The sequence below is a fragment of the Grampus griseus genome (assembly GCF_964374135.1).
Source record: "Grampus griseus genome assembly, chromosome: 9".
Classification (NCBI taxonomy): domain Eukaryota; kingdom Metazoa; phylum Chordata; class Mammalia; order Artiodactyla; family Delphinidae; genus Grampus; species Grampus griseus.
Window position 1 is genome coordinate 15,832,411 of NC_139003.1, and position 24,412 is coordinate 15,856,822.

Genomic DNA, 24,412 nt, shown 5'->3' on the forward strand with positions numbered 1-24,412 from the left:
CAGCTTGCTGGAGAGGACCAGACCTCACTGCCACTAGATCCGCTGCTACCTCAAAAAATGTTTTGGTGGAGCTCTTTCAGCCTCTGCCCTCTCTCTTCTCCTGTTACAGAGTATGATGGGCCACCGCGTTCTATGTTTCCAGCCTCCCTTTTACCTGCTACGCTTGCAGGAGAGTGTTTGCTAATTATAATCTTTGCCGTTCACTGGAGTGAACTTGACATTAAAAAGATCAGGCACCTCTTGGGAGTTCCTTGGCGGTCCGGTGGTTAGGACTCCGCGCTTCCACTGCAGGGGACACAGGTTGGATCCCTGGTCGGGGAACTAAGCTTCCCACATGCCGTGTGGTGCAGCCCCCAAAAAAAGATCAGGCCCCTCTTAATTTCAAAATCAGCATTTGGTATGAACGGTGTGTGGTTACTCTGTTAATAACGCTTTCCTATCTACTTACATCTAACACCTAACACTGATATAATCCTTACTTTTACTCTTGCCCTGAGTTACCATTGATTTACTTATTGATGTACCTTTAAAATAATTGCGTTATTTTTCTAAAAATGATGATACTCAGTGTAAAATAATCCCCAAATCCCACCATGTACAGGTAACCATCTCAAACAGCTTACTGAACATTTTCTTCAGACACTTCTCTATAAACTCCTAAATTCCACAATCCCCATGAAGGAGATTATGCCATATGTAATTTTCGATGACTTTTTTTTTCACTTAACAACATATTGTACTCAGACTTTCTTTTAAAGGTAGGCACTCATTTGTAATATTTGCCCCGCGTTCTCCTTGTACCAACAGTTTACTTAGCCAGCCCCCTGTCGATTGTTCATTGACCAAGAGTCTGAGCATCACGTAGGGATCGTCCGACTCTGCTAATCCGGGCTCTATGGCTTTGCTGTCAATCTGTGGGATTCTTGGCATCGTATAATAGAAGGAGCATAAAAGGGATGAATGAAGAGTCCAAGACTCTGCTCCCAGCTCTGTCACTTAGTAGCTCTGTGACCTTAAAATCACTTTACCTTTCTGAATCTCAGGTTCCCTACCTGTAAATGGCGGTGTGGGTACGTGTGATATTAAAGGTCTGTTCTGCTCATTCACAAATGTGCTTTAAACCACATCTCCCATCCCAACGTACGCATGTCAGTTTTATTCACCAGTGCCTGTTAAGTTGGAGTATGTATGGAAGGAGTTGTTACACTTTGCCCTAAAATGAGTTTTTAGACAAGAGAATGAAATTAAAATTATTTCTCCCTCTTCCAGAGCTGCAGTGAAATTGTGTGTGTGAGTGCACGTGTGTCTGAGGTTGGGGTAGAGGTATCCTGCCAATATTTTTTAAGTATCACTCTGTCCTTCCATCCATCCTTCTCCTCTTTCTTCTCTCTCCCGCCCCTTCCTCCTCTCTCGACTTTCCTTCCTTTTTTTCTTTTTCTCTTTCTCTCTTTTCCTTCCTTCCTTCCCTTCCTTTCTTTCTTTCTTTCTTTTCCTGAAGTGAATTGAGGACTAATGCTATTCTTGCTGCTTCAGTCAATGGGGACATTTACCCCATAATATAAGACAGGAGAAGCAATAAAGACAAATGGGGATTGTGTTATATTAATATATTGAATAAATGTACTCTTCCATAGTGGTGATGATGAAGATCAAATTATTTCCCTCGACTAATGCCCATGATTAAACTATTTGGAAAATATTAGTTAAAAACGTCCAAGCAATCCAGGTAAAAGCCTTCTGAGGGTGAATGGGATGCTTCAGAAAGTTTGGTACGACCCCCTTCTAATTGTTCACTATCTATCCTGAACCAGTTTGAATTCCTTTAAAATGAATTGAATACTTCCTTCTCTTCCTAAAGAATGCACGTTGTACGTGTTTTAACACTTTTCGTCCATTTTGGGGTCCTCAGTGGCACCATCACAGGCAGCATTCATTGTAATTGGCTTTGACTGAGAAGCGCCCCAGGGAGTTCGAGGTGTGTGGGGCCATTTCATTCTCAGCCCCGTGCTCTCTGGATTCTTGGGTTTGATTTTTATGTTTTCCTGTCTCTTCTGAGAGCCAAGCTGTTATGGGCATATTTGCTAAAGCAGTTCTTTCCAGCTCTACACCACGTCTCAGCACTTCAGATTAGCTGCATCTCATTTATCGTGGAACTGAACACAGAATCTTACTGGAGTTTTTAATAAGTTAGTAAAAAAAAAAAAAAAAAAATGAGTGGGCTCCGGAAGCTTTTTCTGCTTATTCCCATGTTCTTACCTCCGTTCCAGAAACTTGAGGTTTGCAGAGAAGTGTTCTCCAGATAATTGCTGTATTCTCATCAAGATCCCATGATTCTGGTTTGAATGTGAACTCTTTCTTCTTCATAAGAAGAGATGATATTGCCTTTAGTCCGTCCAGGTGCATATGACTCCCAGTTCCATTCTCTCCTTGATATCTGACCATGCGGTTCTTGTTTTACAGTCCCCAGTCTGTCCCAGACCGTCTGAGGATCCGGGTGAACAAAATCAGTTTACAAGACTATGAAGGATTCCACTATGACAAAGAGAAGCTCCGGGAAGCTTGTAAGTTGGAAGTGCCTAATGGATATCACGGGATCAGCCTGTTTTCAGCTTCTTGGTCCTCCTTGGTTTGATGGATAGATTCATCTTGTGTCTGAAAGTCATGATTAAAGAAATGAAGGGAAGTGTAGTAACATGGGAACCCCAGGTGATGCTCTGTGGGCTGAAGAAGATGGAACTAGAAAAGGGAATCAGAACAAACTAATTCTGCTCTTGATGCCACGTAAGGGTCTCTTGGTTTATGAACCATTTTAGTTCCCAGGCTGACCTAAAATGAGAAGAGCAGAATGATGGTGATACAACATGGTATAGTAACATCTAGAAAATTCTTGGGACAGCACACGTCTCTTCCTGGAGGCTGCATTACCAAATACTGTCCTCATTCTTCATGCCAGTGTGACAGAGTTATCTGGGAAGACACGTCCTTCACTTCTAGCTGTTATGTGATTGTATGACATCAAAGAAAGGCCCACAGCATAGTAAATGTCAGGGTAAAATGAGTCATTCATGAGGTGACAGTGCTTCTGAAACGTTAAGTTGAGTCAACATACAAATTCCTTTTCAATGTTCGTATTTTCCATATGCTTCTTTAAATATATATAACTGTTAGTTCACCTTGCTCAATATTCCATATTTATTGGGCATTTTTTACATCCTAGTCACTATTTTAGATCTTTGTCTGTACCATGAAAATATATGAGGTAACTGGGGAACGTCGGCCAGAAGCAGTTAAGACTCTACAGATGTGTTGGATATTAGGGTTCTCGGTTCCTTCTTCATTGTGGGGGCCAGTAGTCAAGTGCAGTAAAGGCAGAGAAGATGAGGGCCGGTGTCCAAGGGCACAGGCAGGGATGCCAACAGAGAGAAGGGAGCGTTGTAGAGAACCAGGGATTTATGAACGAAAACCCTAACTGGCCCCAAGTGTGGACCTGCCTGAAGGTGTAGAAGATGAAAATAGTTAAAACTGGCAGGAGTGGAGTAGGGGGCACATTTCTGAGCTCTGATTCCTGAACCTGTGATCTGTAGTGGGGTGTACTGGATGGAAGTCCCAAAATCCAGGGACAGTCTCAGGGTGGGGCAGGGACTTTCAGATCTGGAGGTGACAGTGAGCAAGGATCCGCGTCCCCCGTAACTCAGGCACTAAACCTACCAGGGCATCCTGTATGGAATTTCTCTCTCCATCCTTTCACTGCTTCAGCTCCCTCAACCCTCTTCATCCTTTTCCGTAAACGTCAGTATCCTTCAGCTTCTCCCCAGCCTTCTCGCTCCATCCTTCTACTCCTGTTCCCTTTGGTAGGAATGCTTTGAGGTGGAGGAGGAACAATTCCCTGAGCCTCTGCATTTCCCCCTTCTGCCAATGCAGATTATATTTTCTAATGTAAATGAGATTATGCGGGCCAGACTAGCACAAAATCTAATTTAACCGTAAGGTGGTGGACCTATACGCTTGCAATGGGAGACGTAGCTACAGTGTAAATTAAACTGACTTTTAGAGGCTACTAATGATAAAAGAATGGTGTTTTATGTTCTTTTTCTTACAAACTTCTAAACAAATAGCTTACAAGTTTGAAAAATTAAAAAAGAGACTGGATCTCAAGCCAGTAATATTTTGCAGCTTACTGTCAACTCTGAGGAGAGTCAGTTAGGAGTGGGGAAGCTTTTGGCTGAAATGAGATTTGAAGCTTATCTGTGGATTTCAATGACCTCTTCTTATCTTTTCTGGGGCATTATCTGTCCACTATTGCCAGAGGTAATTGTGATTTGAGTTTTTACAAGATGACATTTCCTGGCAAGTACTCTGCTTATCATCTCTTATGTGATAAAACATCTATGTGAGGAAACTTCTTATATCAAATTGGGGGAGGTGACTTGATATAAGTCCAATAAATTCAGCCATGTCTTTTGGGACCCAGAAGAACAAAGAAACTCTCAAAGAGGGAATCAAAGCATTATCTCATTCTAAAGATTTGAGGAAAACAACATATGAATTAGAAGTAAAAGCAGCCAACTCAGTCACTCTACAGTTAATATATGGTGATGATGCTTCTCAACTGTGGTTGCTCAGGAAAGTCTGTCCTTGGGGGTTTATGGACTTATTCACACTCACCCTTTCTTCCCCGGCTCCAAATTGCAAGTGACTACAGATTCATGGGAAGGCCGACAGCTCAAACTGAGTATAAAGGCAAAAACCAGTTCAAATCCCAATGTGCAGTGCATGCCAAAATAGGTTATTTCTGAAGCATTAATGAAATGAAATAGAGAGAACACATCTAGATAAAAGGGACTCTAGGAATGTGCTCTGACCTGCATCCTGGAAGAGCAAAGCGGGTGAATCCTCTTCAGTCATTCATTTATTGTCAACATCCAAGTCCGAACTAGAGCAGGTCCTGCATTACTGGGTTCAAAAAATTAGTTCCCTTTCTTGATGGTACACCAAGTGACTCATCCAGGCAGCACGTGGCTCTGTTCTCCTTCACCATTTAATAGAATCTTGCTCATGTGTCTGGATCATTATTCACATTAGATTACAAGCTCAGATGTTTGTTGTCCTACAAAGCCCTGCTTCTGTCTGTAAGGCAGGACTCCGTGGTAATTACGGGCGGGCAGCCCTTTTCATCGCCATATTTATTTTGGCAGAGAGAAAGATGGCTATAGTATTTTAAATACTTCCTGTCTCCCTTCCATTTAGCCCCAACTCACCTGGCGGCATTTCCTCTAAAATGATAACACAGAGAGGGTTAGTCTTTCTCTCCTTCTGCTCTTATTGGTAAATTTCAGACTTGCTTAAAACGGTTATAGTTTTTTCACTGGATTTATGAATTATTAATCCTCAAGATAATGGTTATGTGGTCCAAGAGAGGAAAGTCTATTCAACTTGAAATAGAACATAAGGAGAAAGTAGCCATAGTAAAAAAAAATTCTTCAAGTAAATCTATAATAATTATAGCAGAAACTCACTCTCATAATCAGAATGAAGTATATAAATAAGTTCTTAATAAAGCATATAATCATATAGTCTAGGCAAAGGGTAATCGGTTTTTTAAAATTTCTTATATTTCTAAGTACAAAAGAGTTTCACTGACACATGACATACATGTTTATATTTGGAATGACTTGATACTGGCCAAGATGTAACTCTATCTCCGGTAAACTGGCTAAACTTTACTCTGGTATCAGCTTACTCTGCACTTCTGAGTGGCCTTGATAATTCATTTGAGTCTAGGGCCTAAAGCAGAAAAGTAAAAACCAGTTTGGAACTAATTGAAAACAGATGTAGCCTATAAAGGTGGGGGGCATTGCTAACATCTGTTGTATATCAAGTACAGTGTTCAACAACCCTTTTACATACAGTATCTCAGCACCATGGATATTAATCTGGCCATTTACAATTTAGTGTATCTATATAGTGGATAATATCTCAGTATATTATTATCTGGTTAAGACTAATGATTGTGGCTAATTAGATATTTAGGCAGTTGTCCTAATGGAATTTCCTTGTCTTCTGTTTAATGACTCAGTAGAAGCGTCAGAAACATTTGTGTTTGTATCTCACTTGCAACCTTGACAAAGTAATTTTACTGATGACCAAATCTCTCATCTCTCAAACGAGACTATAATTGCAGCCTCGTAGGGTGCTGAGGGTTACATGTAATGTTGTATGTGAAAGCCCCGCTGCAAGTCTGGCAACATTAGCAAGCCTTCCCAAAATGGTAGCTGTGATTGTTGGAGCTGCTATTCCAAAAGACACTGCTATGACATTGCCCTTCAATCTGCAAGTCCACAAGCCGGGCTCAGAGCAGCTGCCCTTTTTTTATATATATCTTCTCACCAAACTGCACACACCATTGCCACCCTCCAACTCTCTTTCTCACTTTCAGAAATAGAATTGAAAACACTAGTATATATTAAAGATTACGGAAAGAAAATATGAGTAATCATTTGATTTACTTTTATTGTGTCAGCTAGTACAAGAGACTGCTACGATGGCAAGGAATTTACACCTGTGAAACCCATATTTAGTGATCTGGTCAGATATCCGCAAACTCCCTCTCTTAAGTCCTTATACATTTCTTAAGTGCATCATCTGCTGTCCATCATGGAATATTTAAAAATAAACTTTATTTTGGAAAAATTTTAGATTTGCAAAAAAGTTGCAAGGATACTACTAGGAGTTCCTACGTACCTCTTACCCTTTTTTCTCATTGTTAAACATTTTATACCATAGTACATTTGCCACAGAAACTGATAATGCTTCATTACTGTTAACGAATCCCAGTCTCCTCTGGTCTCTGACAGTTTGTCAGTCTTCCTCCACCCCCCACCCCCATGACCTTGATTGTCTTGAGGAATACAGGCCAGCGACCTGTACAATAGCCCCTATTATGGCTTCATCTGTTGTTTTACTCATAATTAGACTGGAGTTGTAGGTTCTTAGAAAGAATACTGCAGAGGCGAAGTACCCTTCCCATCCCGTCATATCAGGGGTTACCTGATTCCCACATGACATGCTTGTGATGGTAACCTGATCTCTTCGTTAAGGTTGTATTTGCCCGGCTTCTCCACTGCAAAGTTCCTGTCTTTTTACTTTCCCTGTGCTGTTCTTTGTAAGTGAGTCACCGTGTTTCACTCATCTTCAGAATGGGGGGGTGTGGATCATTGCATTTTCTTTTTATTGTTTTCAGTTTTTATGGATGACTCAATTGCCTTTGATAAACATGCCAAGATGGTGGAGCCATTCACTCATGCATGAATCCATGCTTCCAAAAACTGTACATTTGAATCAGTTGTATGTTGGATATCACCCTAGATGCTAGGCATTGAAAGATGAAACCAGGACATGTAACATTACAGTGTCATTTATTCAATACACATTTATTGAGTGCTTACTCTGAGCAAACAGTGGTGGAAAAAGAAAAGCATAAATAATCCCTGAAAAAGCTCATCAAATGAGCTTTTTCTCATTTGATGAGGATTATGATAGAACTAAGGAAACACTATGTATCTATTTTCTTAGTAAACATTTAAATAACGAAAGGAAGGGATGGAATATATAAGCAAGCATGACAAAAGCCAATCTAACCGCTAATTAGTTGAATGACCTTGGGCAATGCATTTACTGTCTTCAGGCTTCAGTTGCCTTATCTGCTAAATGCAGTGGTTAAACTCTATATTTCCTCAGGGTGTACTATACGGTAATAAACGTTTAGCCCTGTAGAAATGACATAGGACTTAAAAATTTTCCTCCTGACATGTTTACTTAGGAAAGTTTTTAAAGCTCCAACATCATTTATTGTAATGACTGCAAGCATCAGAACGTGTTAAGTGCGTTTTGCTTCCTGAGTTTGCTAAAAACACTGATTTTTTTTCCCCCTATCGATTGCTTCATCTAAAATTGAACCTTTCCCCATCCTAACAAGTTGACAACAGGGCCATTCAGTAGAGATTAGGCCTCCATTTGGTGGAGGTAGGCGTTCCGTTTGAAATCTGTCTGAGGAGTTAAATGATGTCAGTCTGTCCTCTGAAGGGCACTGTCCATTGCTTTGCAAGTGTTTATGTTTATTTCTATTTTCCTGAGTTGACATTTACTCAGAGTTTTGTGTTTAGTTTCCTTTACTGTTCTCCCCTATCTTTTGTCTGTATCTTGTATTTATCCTTAATAAAAATGTAATGCTGATAAATAAAAATAACTGTAGTTAATGCATATTGTACTATTACTGTGAGCTAGCAAATGTCTTAATATTTCTACACATATCATATAATTTAATTCTCCCAACATCTCTGTGTACTAGGTAGCATGGTTATCCCCATTTTATATATAAAGCAACTGAGGCCCAAGAAACTTAAGGAAAATTCTAAGGACCTGACATTCTGAATACTTATTTAATCACTATGCTCCCTATTTCTTCCAAGTAGTAGTTATTTTCTTTTATAAAATATTTTTAATAGCATACTTGTTTTTAAATCTTTCACAATACTATTTCAAATGCTTTTTTGTATTTAAACTGACTTTACCTTAATTTACCAGACTCTGGTTTGTTGGACAATTTTCTGTTTTTGGATCTTTCTCTACCCCCCAAATAAATCTTCTGTTCATAAATCCATGTATTTGTTGACTGCTTACCATATTTCTAGTACTACTTCAGTTGACGGGGATACTGAAAAGTGCCTGCCCTCATACAGCTTATACTCCATTTGGAGAAATAGACAAGTGAATAAGTGATATAGCAGTAAGTGCTATAATGGGAAATAACGCAAGAGTGACAAAGGATCCTATTTTTGATAAGGTGATCAGGGAGAGACTTTCTAAAAAGGTAACATTTAAGCAGAGACCTAAAAGTAAAGGTTGAGTATGCACCTGGATTTCTGAGGGAAGAGTGTCCCTAGGCAGAGAGAGTGGCTAGTGCTAAGGCCCTGTGGTGCAAACATCCTTGGACTATTTAATGCACAATAGGGAAGTTCATGTGGCTGGAACCTGGTTAGTTGGGTGGAGAAGGGTATGGAGTCATTTTGAAGTTGTAGGAAAAGGCTGGCACGTGGAGGGGGCTTGTAGACCATGGAGAGGCTTTAAGTTTTATTCAGAATGTAATGAGAAGTTCCAGGAATTATTTGAAAAGGAGTATAACATGTCTGCATTTATTATGAATAATTCTGGCTGCTGAGTGGAGAATTGACTGCTGGGTTGTGAAAGTAAAAATCAGCGCACCAGATACAAGGCTAACATGATATTCCAAGTGAGATGTGTGCTGGAAGTTGAGGGAGTTAGAGTAGCAGAGTTGGGGAGAAACAGTTGGACTTTGGATCTATTTTGGAGGTAATGCTGGTAGGATCAGATGATGGATTAGCTGCACTGCGTAGGAGGAAAGGGTGATTCAAGGATGCCTCTGAGGTTTTGGGCTCAGCAACTTGGTGCATAGAGTTGGGGCAGATGTAGAGGACCCAGCGGTGACCAAGAAGCACTGAGTGAGCTACGAAAAAACAAAAAACAGGAGAGCTTGCTGGTTAGAAGCCAAGAGAAGAAGAATATTTTATAAAAGAATAGTGACAACTAGGTCAAATGCTCTGTGAAGGTGGAGGGAGATGCACGCTAAGAACTGGTCATTGGATTTGGATAGAGGGTGGTTATTAGTAGCCTCACAAGAGGTTGTAGAGGGAAGAAGGTGAACAGAGTAGGTTCATGTGCAAATGGGACCAAAGGAAGCGATTCCACATAGACTGCCCTTCTGAGATGTTTAACTGGAAAGAAGAGAAATGGAATGGGGGCTGGATGTGGAATCAAGGGAGGTTTGTTGTTGGGTTTTTTTTAATTTGTAAGCTAGTTCAGCTGTGTAGGCTGGTGTGCGCGCCGATGGGACAGTCCACTAGAAAGGGAGAACTTGATTCAGGAGAGAGAGGGCCAGCTGCAGGAGCAATGCCTTTGGATAGGTGGAGATGGGGTCCAGTGCACAGTGGAGGGGTGGGGACAGTCCCTGAGAGTACGGGGAGGGAAGGCAGAGGAGTGGGTACAGAGGCAGGTAGGTTGGGGGATTTGGTACCAGGGAGAAGCAGAAGTTCTATTCTGATTACTTTTATTAGTGACACAAGGAGCAAGCGTTACCAGCTAACAGTAGGGAAGGGAAGTGTATCGGTGTTCAGGGAAAAAGAAAAGGGAAAGTTTGAAATAGCCATTTGAAGAGTGAGACAGTGAGTGGCCTGGGAGGAATTGCTGAGCAGCACGTTAGATCTGGAACCTTGAGCTCCTTGATTTTTTCGTAAGCATGGAGACCCTGACCTGTCAGTTCCTGGGGGTCTTCTTGGCTTATACACGAGTGCATTCCTTGTCTTGCTAACTTCCAAGACTCAGATACCAGGGGAATATTAGGCTGAAGGACAATGATCTTATTTTTAATATAATCCCCTTCATTATCTAATTCTGGTTATGATCCAAAGCCTTGCTTTGTGTACAAGAAAATAAGAAGTGATTCCAGAGCTGTGCTTTATTAGATGCTAATGATGTTAGTTAGGTCTCAGACAAGGAAATAGCCTAGAGTGTTCATACTGTCATTGTATTCTTCTTTCCTTGTTAAAACTTAGCCTTGGGTAATGAGAACCATCAATTGCAGGTATATTCTTAAGTCTTGCCCAAAGGAACATTTTTCCTTTTTGTTGGTTTATCCTGTGTACAACACACACACACACACACACACACACACACACACACAAAATAATGACTAATTCTCACTGCTTATGTACCAACCTAGTCCGGTTTGTTGTTACCTTCCCAGTTTGCCAGCTCTGGGATATGAACTCAAACGGTTGTTACGTTTCTTTTTGAAGACTTTCTTCTAAGAACTTTGCATAGATTTGATACTTTTTCTTTCTTTATGTTAATGCATGTTTGATGTGGCATTAGCCACTGCAAAGTCACGACACCATGTTTAATAATAAATAATAACACTTAGTGTCCGCCTAGTGCCTCATAGCTTACAGACGGCTGTCGCATGCATTGGCCGCAGGCATCAGCAGAGGGACACTTACAAAGGTGGCTTCACACAGGCTCACGTAGCTGCGACAGGATTTTAGTAAGAATTTACATCTCCTCTCTCCTAATCCAGTACACTTTCTAACCACAACCCTCCTGCTTTGTAAAGACATAGCTGTGCACTTACAGAAATGTGGGGTTTTTTAGCATCTTTATTGGATTATACTCGCTTTACAATGGTTATTAGTTTCTGCTGTACAACAAAGTGAATCAGCTATACGTATACATATATCCCCATATCCCCTCCCTCTTGCGTCTCCCTCCCACACTCCCTAACCCACCCCTCCAGGTGGTCACAAAGCACCGAGCTGATCTCCCTGTGCTATGCAGCTGCTTCCCACTAGCTAGCTATTTTACATTTGGTAGTGTATATATGTCCATGCTACAGAAATGTGTTTTAAAAAAGAATTTGGGGTCGTAGTTCTTGTGCTTGTTTGTGTTCCCTGGGAAACCCACTCTGAGACTTTTGAGCTTTATGTGTTAGGAGGTTTACTGGAGATTCTCCAGGAGGGAACGGTACGTGTTAGGAGGTTTACTGGAGATTCTCCAGGAGGGAACGGTACGTGTTAGGAGGTTTACTGGAGATTCTCCAGGAGGGAACGGTGAATGTGGAGAGCGAGGAGTAGCAGTGGGCAGAGGGACAGACTGAGCTGTGAGGCGACTGCAGCAGAGCACTCCCACAGGGACATCTGGATCTGGGATCGCCATTTAGAATTGTCCCAACTGAGGCAAGGGTTATTGGAGATCGTTCAGGCTGTTCCCTGGGAGGAAGTGAACCGTGAGTGCGGTTGCGTCCTTCTGAGAGAGGGGCTCCGCTGTGAGCTGTCCAGAGCCAGCACTTTCAGCGGCTGAGGGAACGAGGGCCTCCATCCCATCATGGATCTGCGGGGGGCACATCTGTGCTGAAAGCACCATCTTGTCTGCGTAACTCGGCACCTGATTCTTGAACTAAAAGGCCAGGATGTACCCACCCACACACCCAAATCTTTGAGTCCATCCATTCCCTTCTTCATGTAACAACTATTTATTGAACACTTATTATGTACCAAGCACTGTTCTAGGTACCAGGAATTAGGCTCATGTATCACTAACCTCCGAGTTTCTCTCTTTGCATCTTTTGGCCTGACCTCCCTGCTATTCCAAATTCAGGGAATTGGAATGTAAGCTAGTTACTTTCTTTAGGTGCCTCAGAATGAGCTGAGGAAAATGGAAACCTAAAATGTTAATGCTGACCTTTTCTTAAAGGTTCTGTCTGCCCTGAACTACTATCAAGCCAAATATGCTCCTTTTGGAATTTGAGTAATTAAAATTGGAAATCTAAACGCAAGGTAATATAAATTTCAGGCTATTTCTAGCCGAACACTGTAGTCAGAGATAACGCCAGATTGTGATCCTCAGCAAGATGGATACTTATTCTATATGTCGATCCAACTTATTGGTAAAGATACTGAACTGAACAGAGCAAAGGACAGAAATATGTGCTGGTCTGAAAATAACCTCTTTGCAGAATAATTTAGAACCACAATTTTATTTGCTAGTTATGTGAATAAAAGCGTCAGGCCTTTCATAGTTCATACTGGTGGAAAGCACTCTTTCTTAATACTTATTGGGCTTCTCGAATCACTGATCCTCTGCCCCTCTTCTGGAGTCACCGATAAGCAGAATTAAAGCATTCCCTTGGTTATCAGGTGCTAGAATTGTGTTTTCTTTAGACTGCCCTCGTTCACATCTCTACACGGCAGTTGTCTGTATATAATTTGTTTACTCTTTTTGCTTTCACAAAGAGACTTGGGCCCCTATAACAGATTTTAGGACATCTTCTGTTATGATTCTTCACATGTATCCAATCAGCTCAAATTCAGAGCTGCATGACTGAATGTTTCTCCAATATCTGTCGATGACCTTGCCCATTACCTCCATGTGCAGTTGACAGTAAGATGTTAAAATTGTGAAAGAGAATTGAACCAGTGTCTCTAAACATCTTTTTTTTTTTTTTTTTTTTTTGCGGTACGCGGGCCTCTCACTGTCGTGGCCTCTCCCGTTGCGGAGCACAGGCTCCGGACGCGCGGGCTCAGCGGCCATGGCTCACGGGCCCAGTCGCTCCGCGGCATGTGGGATCTTCCCAGACCGGGGCACGAACCCGCGTCCCCTGCATTGGCAGGCGGACTCTGAACCACTGCGCCACCAGGGGAGCCCTCTAAACAACATTTTGAGTATAGTATTTAACTAAATTTTGGGTCCGGTCATGAATCTTTTTGCTTTTGGACACAGTATTTCACCTTGACTTTCACATGTATTTGTCTGGCCAACCCATGTAGCCAAGATTTCCATGTCACTGTTAAGTGCTTGTTATCTCCCTTCCAAATACTAGAGCACTGGCAGTAAATTGTCAGTGGTGGCTCTTCCCTGTATCTCGGAATTTTGCGAGTATTACCTTCCTAATGAATGTACCTGGACAAAAATTATATTGTTTTCTAATGCCCATTGTCAGGTGCCTTCTAGAACCTTACAGTTAATTGCTTCTATCACATTTAACACTGGGAGTGCACTCCAAGGAATTTTATAAATCATTTTGTTGTTCTAGAATTCCATTGTATGTGACATTAGGAATCCTCATTGTAATGGAGTTCCCTTCATCAAAAATAGAACTTTACATCATTGTTAGTAAACCTTCAGATTAACTTGGAAGATGATGACATTTTCTAGAACTGGTTGACCTGGACCTTTGGTTTCTGTTATTTACTAGAAGATAGTATTGGACCTTTTGCTTTTACTTTTCTTCTTTTATTACTGGTAGTGCATGAACCAAATGTATCCAAAGTAGGAAAAAAGAAAACTCATGCAATGTTAAGCATATTAGCTGTGATCGGGTTGCACTCTCCCTCTGACTCCTTTCATCTTTGTTCAGAACACAGCTTCAATGTGTTTTCTGGATTTCTCTTTCTCATTTATGCTTTTCCATTCATCGTGTGCTAGATGCTGATGATTGGAAAGATAAGAAGAAAAGGATCGATTACTCTTAGTTCCTGAGATGATGTGGTCTGGGCCTTGGGGGGATGTCTAGGGAGTTACAGTCTCCCCTTCCCCCCCCACCCCGCTTCCTCCACCTGCTCTTCATTCTCCAGGCTTGAGAATATTCTCTCCCCAATTCTGCCTGTAACAATATTCTAACTCTGAAATCCCTTTCAGATATTTTAGGTGTTATCAATTGCCTTTGAGGCATTTGTAAGTGCTTCTTATCAACCATCTTTCCAAGGGCCACTTTTATATCATTTCCATCACCTATCCCTTCCCACCGCCCCCCTCCCGCCTTTTTGGTTTTCCTTCCCTCTCTCCAGCTCAGCAGGCCACTGTCTACTGTGGTGTCAGGCAAGTGTGTGAGAAGGTTGTAACTGCCGTGGCCACTCTGAACATCTGTGAATCACCCTGGTTTCTCTTCCCTCTCACCATCCAATTCATTATGGAGCTGATTCGTAACATCTCCCACATGTCTATCCCTTATCTTTACTGTCTTCCTCTATTCCAGACTCCAGCATTGCTCATCTCATTTACTTCTATAGCTTCCCAACTCACCTTCCTGCCACTCACCTTGTCTTCCACTAATTTGCCTTCCACATCTCTGCCAATGATTTTTCTAACATGTTGTCAAAGAAAAGTCACATGGACAAGTTAAACAGGCAAGCAAGACTTTATTCAAGACTATTGCAGTCGGGGTCAAGACGGTGGCAATGGGGAAGAGAAAGTGAACTCTGCTGTGACAAAAGGCGGGAGACTTTTCAATCACTGGGGTGAGCAAATGGAAAAGTGCTAGAGGACTTGAGCCATTTGATTAGGCTATCTGTGTTTGCAAATTGTCACTTATTAGCTACCTATAGAGACTAGGAACTGGAGCAGTGTCTTCCGTGAACGATTACATGTCAAAGGGATGGGTTCTGGGTCTTTGGGAAAGATGTCCAGGGTTGTAGAACTGGCAGAAGGCTGGGAGAAGATTTACCTCTCAAAGGGGCAGAGAAAGAATTTATAATTCAGAGTCTTCTAAAGTAAGTACTCTATGAAAAGGGAGGTCAGGGGCCTATAGTCAGGGAGAAACCTGTCTAAAGTTTAGTCAAGTTAGGGGCAACATTAAGCCCCCCTAGGTCAATGTAAATCTTGAAACCATTTTCTGCTGCAATCCTTTTAGCATCTGCCAATCTTTCTGAGAATAAAGCCCCAACTCCTTAGCATAAAAAAAAAAAACCCACAAGCCTCTGGCCTTGGCCTCACCCCCTTTTACTCTTCACCTACCTCTTTCTCAATCCTGGACATTTGCTTCTTTTCATGCTCTTGGTTTCTTAGAGTCTAAAGATGATCTAAGGCTTAGAGAATTCCCTTTGTCTAGAAAAACTCTTGTGTCTCTTGTCAAATGTCACTGTTTTCTTCACTTGGGAAATAATTCCTTATGAAAGCGGATCCTGCCCTGGGGAATGTGCAGCTCTCCTGAGTCCAAAACACACTGGGTTCATGACCACCAGCCTTCCTCGTACAATGTGTATAATCAGCAGGATGTTTTATGTCACTCCCCTTTTCACGCTCCCCTGTGACACCTTGAGGGCAGGTACTGTGTCTTCCTTAGTATTATATGCCCAACTCCTGGCACTGGAGTTGTCCCTGGCTCGAGAAAATCCTTAAAATCTGTTTGCTGTGTAATTAAGTGAATGACTTGCTGACCTGAAAAAGTATTTTGGCACAATCCCTTGTATATACAATGCACATTGGCCAACTTAAATGAAAATACACAAGTTGTTATTCAAGATTATTATTAAGTATGTAAGAGGATTAAAAAGAAACATGACTTGTATGTCCCTTGGGTTGCCATCAGAATAAATAGCAGAATTTGACGTGTAGTTTGAAACCCATATTTGTAGAGAGCCTGCTAGTTTCTGGAAAGCACATCTTCAACATATTATCCTCAAATCAAATGCAATGAAAACTACATAGTTACTTTTATCTTATGGGTGACATTTTAAATGAACCATGGAGAGGACTCGGTTCAGCTCAAGTTATGAAGTTCAAACTCTAGGATCATTTTTAATCACAGGCACCGGGGTGGTGAAACCTTTGACAGATCCAGGCATGGCATGGTGAGATAGAAAGTTCTTAGGGTGTTATGTTTCCTTTCGAATGCTAATATGCCCATTAATTTTTCCTCTTGGTTCCAGGTGAACAGTGGGCAGGTAATAATGACAGGTTGTCACACGATCAACCTGTGGTACACAGGGGGAGAACGGGATTGAAATATTGCCAACTCATTCTGTTTAATTATCGTCAGCCATCAAGTTAGAATTTTAGTGCCCTGATAACCCTGACACATTTGGAACTAACGAGGTAAACTGGAGAGACTCCACTTGTCCCCTGCCATCCTCCCTTAGGGCTTTCCTTCCTTCCTCTGGTCCACGACCTCTGCTCCTTGCTGTTTCCCTCCAGCCCCTTATTCCATCATCCTGTTGACTTTCTGAATAGTGGTTACACTATGGCTAAGAAAGCAAGTTTATTTTTCTGTATGTCAGTATTCTCTGGTATCAGCAAAATATCTGTCTAAGGGAAACTCGGAACAGTTTCTTTTTTCCCCCTTTTCTCCTGCTTTTCTTCTTTTTTCTTTTTTTTTTTTTTTTACTAATAGACATTATTTTTTAGAGAAGTTTTAGATTTACAGAAAAATTAAGTGAAAGTACAGAGTTCCATATATCCCCCTGTTATCCCCCCAGCCTCCAGCACAGTTTCTCCTATTGTTGACATCTTGCATTAGTGCAATACATTGTTACAACTGACGCACCAACATTAATATATTCTTATTAAGTAAAATCCATACTTTACGTTAGGATTCATTCTTGTGTTCTACAGTTTTATGGGTTTTCACAGAGGTATTACATGTATCCACCATGACAGTATCATACAGAATAGCTTCACTTCCCTAAGTACCCCCTGTGCTTCACCCATTCATCAGTCCCTCCCCCCAAACCCCTGGCAACCACTGATCTGTTTACTATCTCCATAGTTTTGCCTTTTCCAGAATTCCATATAGTTGGAATCATGCAACATGTGGCCTTTTGAAACTGGCTTATTTCTTCACAATATACATTTAAGTTTCCTCCATTTCGTGGATTGAAAACTCATTTCTCTTTGTTGCTGAATAATATTTTACAGTGCGATAACCAGTTTGTTTATCCTTTCACCTATTAAAGGACATCTTGGTTGCCTTTGAAGTTTCGGCAATTATAAATAAAGATGCTATGAACATTCATGGGCAAATTTTTGTGGGGACATAATTTTCAACTCATTTCAGTAAATACCAAGTAGTGCAGTTGCTGGATCACATGGTAAGGGTTTGTATAGTTTTGTAAGAAACTGCTAAGCTCTCTTCCAAAGGGGCTCTACCATTTTGCATTCCCAACAGCAAGGAATGAGAGTTCCTGTTGCTCCATGTTCTCACCAGCGTTTGGCATTGTCTGTTTTTTTCAATTTAGCTATCCTAGTAGATATGTAATAGTATCATATTGTTGTTTTAATTTGTAATTCCCTAATGACATGTGACATTGAGCACATTTTTCATACAGTCATTTGCCATCTATACATCTTCTGCCCACTTTTTTAATTGACTCTCTTATTGTTGAGTTTTAAGAGTTCTTTGCATATTTCGAATACCGGTCTTTTATCAGGTATGTGTTTTGCCAAGATTGTTTTCCCAGTCTGTTTTTTCTTTTCATTTTCTTAACAGCGTCTTTCACAGAGCAGAAGTTTTCATTTTAATTGAGTCCAGCTCATCAACTTTTTATTTCACGGATCATGCTTTTGATGTTGTACCTAAAATGTTATTGCCAAACCCAAGCTTACCTGGCTTTTCTCCTGTGTTATTTTCTAGGGAACAGTTTCTTTTTCAGACTATTTGTTTCTTAAGACCGCATATAAATTGATAGAAAGATAGCGAACATTTGACAAACTGTCTTGATTATGTCAGTAAGCCTAAAATTAATACTTAAGGGAATGTCAGGTTTTTAAAAATGTATCTCTGAAGAGTGTTAACATAAAATACATTCATTCTAAGATTATCTGTATTTTTGATGGTTTCCCCAACTGTTCAAAATGCATTTCTACTTTATGAATTTTTAACCCTGTTGTTACATTTATTGTTCTTTTCAGAAAGTGACAACCTTTTTATTTAGCCTTAACAGAAACTTTGCAATTCTAAAATTTTTATGTATATATTTAGAGCTTAATATCCAACCTTTGTAAATCCTTGCAGTTTCTGAGGAGTTTTTCCCTAGGGTTTCACACCTTCTTTTAATGATCCTATTGAAGATGGTTTTGTTTGTGATTTGAATAGGTAAATAGCCGCATTTAGCCGCAATTCTGTTTGAACAGGAATTGCACTATAATCGCTCACGTGTCAGATAATTAAATCCTTTCTTTCCACAGTGATACCTTGTTGAATGCATCACAGTATCTTGCAGGGAATGAATTAGCTGCTGTGAGTTTTCTCCCTTTTCATAAATCCCATTAACAGTTTCATGTGGATTTCATAGCAAAGGTGGCTCTTTCTTCTTTGGCTCTGAGGGTCTTTGCTTGGGTCATAAAGCAGCCAGCTGTGATTCCTTGCAGGTTTGGTTGGTTCTTTTATTTACATGCTTTGGTTTAGGTTCTGGCCTGTAGAAGCTTTGGTAGAACACATTATCTGCTATAAAAGTCACCACGTTTGGTCTGCTGAAAGTGGCTTGAGGCTTTATGAATGGCCCGTACGTGTTGATATAGAATTAGGGAAAATCCATGAATTTGATAAGGCTTATAGGAGTGAATATAGGGTGGATGTGCAGATATTGTGTTCTACAGGCACTGAGTTCTTTAATCTTCGCGATAACCCGGACAGGTAGGTACCGTGATTACCTGTCTTTGCATGGAGACCTCACATACTATATTGCAGAATAATCAAGGGCAGTGTAAGCTCACTGAGTAATCAAAATGATCGAAAACATCTGCCACTGGGATTTTCCTGCATAGGGTCATCTACCAAGAATAAATGTTAAAATGAATGGTATGCAAATACCTATACTAGCAAAAAACTACCAGATTAATGATATCGAATGTTTTGAATATCTTGCGCATCCGACATAATGAACTTCTTCCACCTCAAGTGAGGTGGGTTTTACATTTAGTTCACGTTAGCTGTCAATCAGCTCTTCAGCTCAATATGGGATATTCTAAAGCAGTGATTTTAATAGCAAAACAAGTCATGTGATTGTCTATAACAATTCTGATTAAAGTCAGATGTACTCTTGCTATCTCTGCTACCCCCATAATGATGAGTATCCTGCTCGCCATTTTATAGTTGCATGTAGTTCTTTATGAAGTAAGAAATAGTCAGTTTAATTCTGTGACTCAAATTACAGACAGGGTTAGAGCTTGTCAACTGTTCGGATAAGCTTGATCCACAGTCTGTCAGGCCCTTGGAAGCTGGCCTGCTGGAAAGGGAAGGGAAGGGAATGGTGGGTCTTTAAAAGTGACCCCACCCCTGCCAAGTGTGTTTATGAAAATGTGTGTGGCTTGACTCATGGTTTCTGAGTCCCAGGGCCATGCTCCTTTGTCCTGGCCTGGAAGTGCTTACCTTCGCTTTGCTTCCCGAGGATCACAGCCTTTCCCCAATTCTTGTGTAGCTCTGGATACGGGACTTGTAATTCCCCCCTCACTCCTTGGTCAGCCTGTCAGAAGTTTCTAGCTTCACCTCTCTGAGCTCAGTGTTGAAAGGAGAGACTCCACCCTCTGTGTGGCCCAAGTTTGACGAGATGGAGGAATAGCGCAGGAGATGGGTTCTCGAGTAAGAGAAGCCTGGGATGAAATCTGGGTGCACCATTTCATAGCTGTGACATTTCAGGGCATATTACGTAATCTTCCTGAGACTGAGTTTCTTCATTTTAGAAATAGGAATAATCATATCCACCTCTTAGGATTGTGGCAAAGGTTAACAAACACGGTAAAACCAGTTATCACAAAATCATTCTTATCATTTTCCTCTTCACCCAGATTTATTCCACCCAGGCCTAAACCCTTGTAACACAACTCAGGATTGTATATCTTTAAATATAACAGAATATACATGTGCAAAATGTCTGTTCGGGCATAACTGGCTTTTCTAGAGGCGGAGGGTAGGATTCACTAACAGAAGACAATGAACGGCTTCAGCCATCCCCCTCTTGCTCTCATCGCCGCTTCTCTGAACCATCAGGCTGAGGGCAGCTATGCCTGGATGAGGGCTACTCACTCAGTCCAGCAGCAAATAGTTTTGCATCTGGGAACTCACAAAGTTTGCAGTTTTGTTAACCTGAGACTCCCATGCACTGGAATTCACTGGCCTCAACACAGTTCACTCACACTCCTATGGTTGTACCAGAATAAAATTGCTTCAGAGATCTTGGGGAGGGGGGAGGGGGGAAGGGTGTTCATCTCAGAGTTGGTCCACAGGATCTTTTGTCTTTCTTCAATCAAGTAACTGACTGTCTTGAAGAAACTATTTGGTTGTCTTTTGCATCATACCTCTGACTCTTTGGAAAACATTTTTCAGGTTTTCTTAAAACTCTAGGCATTTTCTCTTTAATAGCCTTTAAGAACTTTGGTTTTCAATGTTTTGGGCAAGTCAGTTCCATATATAGGATATCTAAGCCTGGTCTATTTCCTGACTCTGCTTATCATTTGTGGTGAGATATATTTTAGAAACCATGATTTATATGTATATATATTTTTTAGTGCATATATCTTTCAGAAGTTTCTTATAGATGAAAGAGTACACTTGTGGATTGGTTGCTAGAAGATTTTAGAGTTTTTGAAGACGAATGGTGTTAATTTATGTGCTATTTGGCATAAATTTGCATAATGACTTCAAGTAGTCCTAACTTCAACTGTAGAAAACGAAATTAATTAGTATGACCTGTGGCATTTTATTTCAGACATAAAATCCAGAGCATGCAATGTGAAATATAGAATGGATTTCTCAACCAATTACTTTTTTAAAAGAGATCTTTATTGGAGTATAATTGCTTCACAGTACTGTGCTGGTTTCAGTTGTACACCAAGGCAAATCAGCCATATGCATACACATGTCCCCATATCCCCTCCCTCTTGAGCCTCCCTCCCATCCTCCCTATTCCCACCCCTCTAGGTCATCACAGAGCACCGAGCTGATCTCTTGTGCTATGTTGCTGCTTCCCACTAGCTAACTGTTTTACATTTGGTAGTGTATATATGTCAATGCTACTCTCACTTCGCCCCAGCTTCCCCCTCGCCACCCCATGTCCTCAAGTCCATACTCTATGTCTACATCTTTATTCCTGCCCTTGCAACTAGGTTTGTCAGTACCATTTTTTTTTTTTTAGATTCCATATGTATGTGTTAGCATACGGTATTTGTTTTTCTCTTTCTGACTTACTTCACTCTGTATGACAGACTCTAGGTCCATCCACCTCACTACAAATAACTCAATTTTGTTTCTTTTTATGGCGAGTAACATTCCATTGTATATATGTGCCACATCTTCTTTATCCGTTCATCTGTCGATGGACATTTAGGTTGGTTCCATGTCCTGGCTACTGTAAATAGTGCTGCAATGAACATTGTGATACATGTCTCTTTTTGAATTATGGTTTTCTTAGGGTATATGCCCAGTAGTGGGATTGATGGGTCATATGGTAGTTCTATTTTTAGTTTTTTAAGGAACCTCCATACTGTTCTCCATAGTGGTTGTAACATTTTACATTCCCACCAACAGTGCAGGAGGATTCCCTTTTCACCACACCCTTTCCAGCATTTATTGTTTCTAGACTTTTTGATGATGGCCATTCTGACCAGCGTGAGGTGATACCTCATTGTAGTTCTGATTTGCATTTCTCTAATAATTAGTGATGCTGAGTATCTTTTCATGTGCCTCTTGGCCATCTGTATGTCTTCCTTGGTGAAATGTCTATTTAGGTCTTCCGCCCATTTTTAAAGTGGATTATTTGTTTTTTTAATATTGAGCTCCATGAGATGTTTGTATATTTTGGAGATTAATCCTTTGTCTGTTGTTTCATTTGCAAATGTTTTCTCCCATTCTGAGGGTTGTCTTTATCTTGTTTATGGTTTCCTTTGCTGTGCAAAAGCTTTTAAATTTAATTAAGTCCTATTTGTCTATTTTTGTTTTTATTTCTGTTACTCGAGGAGGTGGGTGAAAAAAGATCTTGCTGTGGTTTATGTCAAAGAGTGTTTTTCCTTTGTTTTCCCCTAAGAGTTTTATAGTGTCTGGTCTTACATTTAGGTCTTTAATCCATTTGGAGTTTATTTTTGTGTATGGTGTTAGGTAGTGTTATAATTTCATTCTTTTACATGTAGCTGTCCAGTTTTCCCAGCACTGCTTATTGAAGAAGCTGTCTTTTCGCCATTGTATGTTTTTGCCTGCCTTGTCATAAATTAGGTCACCATATGTGTGTGGGTTTATCTCTGGGCATTCTATCCTGTACCATTGATCTATATTTCTGTTTTTGTGCCAGTACCATACTGTCTTGATTACTGTAGCTTTCTGGTACAGTTTGAGGTCTGGGAGCCTGATTCCTCCACCTCCATTTTTCTTTCTCAAGATTATTTTGGCTATTCAGGGTCTTTTGTGTTTCCATACAAATTGTGAAATTTTTTGTCCTAATTCTGTGAAGAATGCCATTGGTAGCTTGATAGGGAATGCATTGAATCTGTAGATTGCCTTGGGTAGTATAGTCATTTTCACAATTTTGATTCTTCCAATCCAGGAACATGGCATATTTCTCCATCTGTTTATGTCATCTTTTATTTCTTTCATCAGTGTTTTATAGTTTTCTGAATACAAGTATTTAGCCTCCTTAGGCAGGTTTACTCCTAGGTATTTTATTCTTTTTGTTGCAATGGTAAATGGCAGTGTTTCCTTAATTTCTCTTTCTGATTTTTCGTTGTTGGTGTATAGGAATGCCAGAGATTTCTGTGCATTAATTTTGTATCCTGCAACCTTCCCAAATTCATTGATTAGTTCTAGTAGTTTTCTGGTGGCATCTTTAGGATTTTCTATGTATAGTTTCATGTCATCAGGAAACAGTGACAGTTTTACTTCTTCTTTTCCCATTTGTATTCTTTTATTTCTTTTTCTTCTCTTATTGCTATGGCCAGGACTTCCAAAACTATGTTGAATAAGACTGGTGAGAGTAGACATCCTTGTCTTGTTCCTGATCTTAGTGGAAATGCTTTCAGTTTTTCACCATTGAGCATGATGCTTGCTGTGGTTTTGTCGTATATGGCCTTTATTATGTTGAGGTAGGTTCCCTCTATGCCCATTTTCTGGAGTTTTTATCATAAATGGGTGTTGAATTTTGTCAAAAGCTTTTTCTGCATCTATTGAGATGGTCGTATGGTTTTTATCCTTCAGTTTGTTAATATGGTGTATCACATTGATTGATTTGCATATATTGAAGATTCCTTGCATCCCTGGGGCAAATCCCACTTGATCATGGTGTATGATCCTTTTAATGTGTTGTTGGATTCTGTTTGCTACTACTTTGTTCAGGATTTTTGTATCTATGTTCATCAGTGATACTGGTCTATAATTTTATTTTTTTGTGATATTGTTTTCTGGTTTTGGTAACAGGGTGATGGTGGCTTTGTAGAATGGATTTTTGGGAGTGTTTCTCCCTCTGCAATGTTTTGGAAGCTTTTGAGAAGGATCAGTGTTAGCCCTTCTCTAAATGTTTGATAGAATTCACCTGTGAAGCCGTCTCGTCCTGGACTTTTGTTTGTTGGAAGATTTTTAATTACAGTTTCAATTTCATTACTTGTGATAGGTCTGTTTATACTTTCTAATTCTTCCTGGTTCAGTCTTGAAAAATTGTACCTTTCCAAGAATTTGTCCATTTCTTCGTGGTTGTCCATTTTATTGGCATATAGTTGTTTGTAGTAATCTCTTATAATTCTTTTTATTTCTGCAGTGTCAGTTGTGATTTTTCCTTTCTCCTTTTTCATTTCTAATTTTACTGATTTGTGTCCTCTCCCTTTTTTTCTTGATGAGTCTGGCTAAGGGTTTTTCAATTTTTTTTATCTTCTCAAAGAAACAGATTTTAGTTTTATTGGTCTTTGCTATTGTTTTCTTTGTTTCTGTTTCATTTATTTCTGCTCTGATCTTTATGATTTCTTTCCTTCTACTGACATTGGGCTTTCTTTGTTCTTCTTTCTGTAGTTCTTTTAAGTGTAGGGTTAGATTGTTTATTTGAGATTTTTCTTGTTTCTTGAGGTGAAATTGAATTGCTATAAACTTCCCTCTTAG

General features: G+C 40.3%; 1 protein-coding gene across 2 annotated transcripts in view; it reads left to right on the plus strand.

Moving 5' to 3' along the window:
* DGKI (diacylglycerol kinase iota) overlaps positions 1-24,412 on the plus strand; it is a gene marked incomplete at both ends in the record, with an annotated part of 452,324 nt that overhangs the window by 330,065 nt on the left and 97,847 nt on the right. For both annotated transcript variants that reach the window (XM_082662462.1, XM_082662463.1), the window contains one exon: positions 2,461-2,561. In XM_082662462.1, the coding sequence (XP_082518588.1) occupies positions 2,461-2,561 (101 nt within the window). The remainder of the gene's footprint in view (positions 1-2,460; positions 2,562-24,412) is intronic.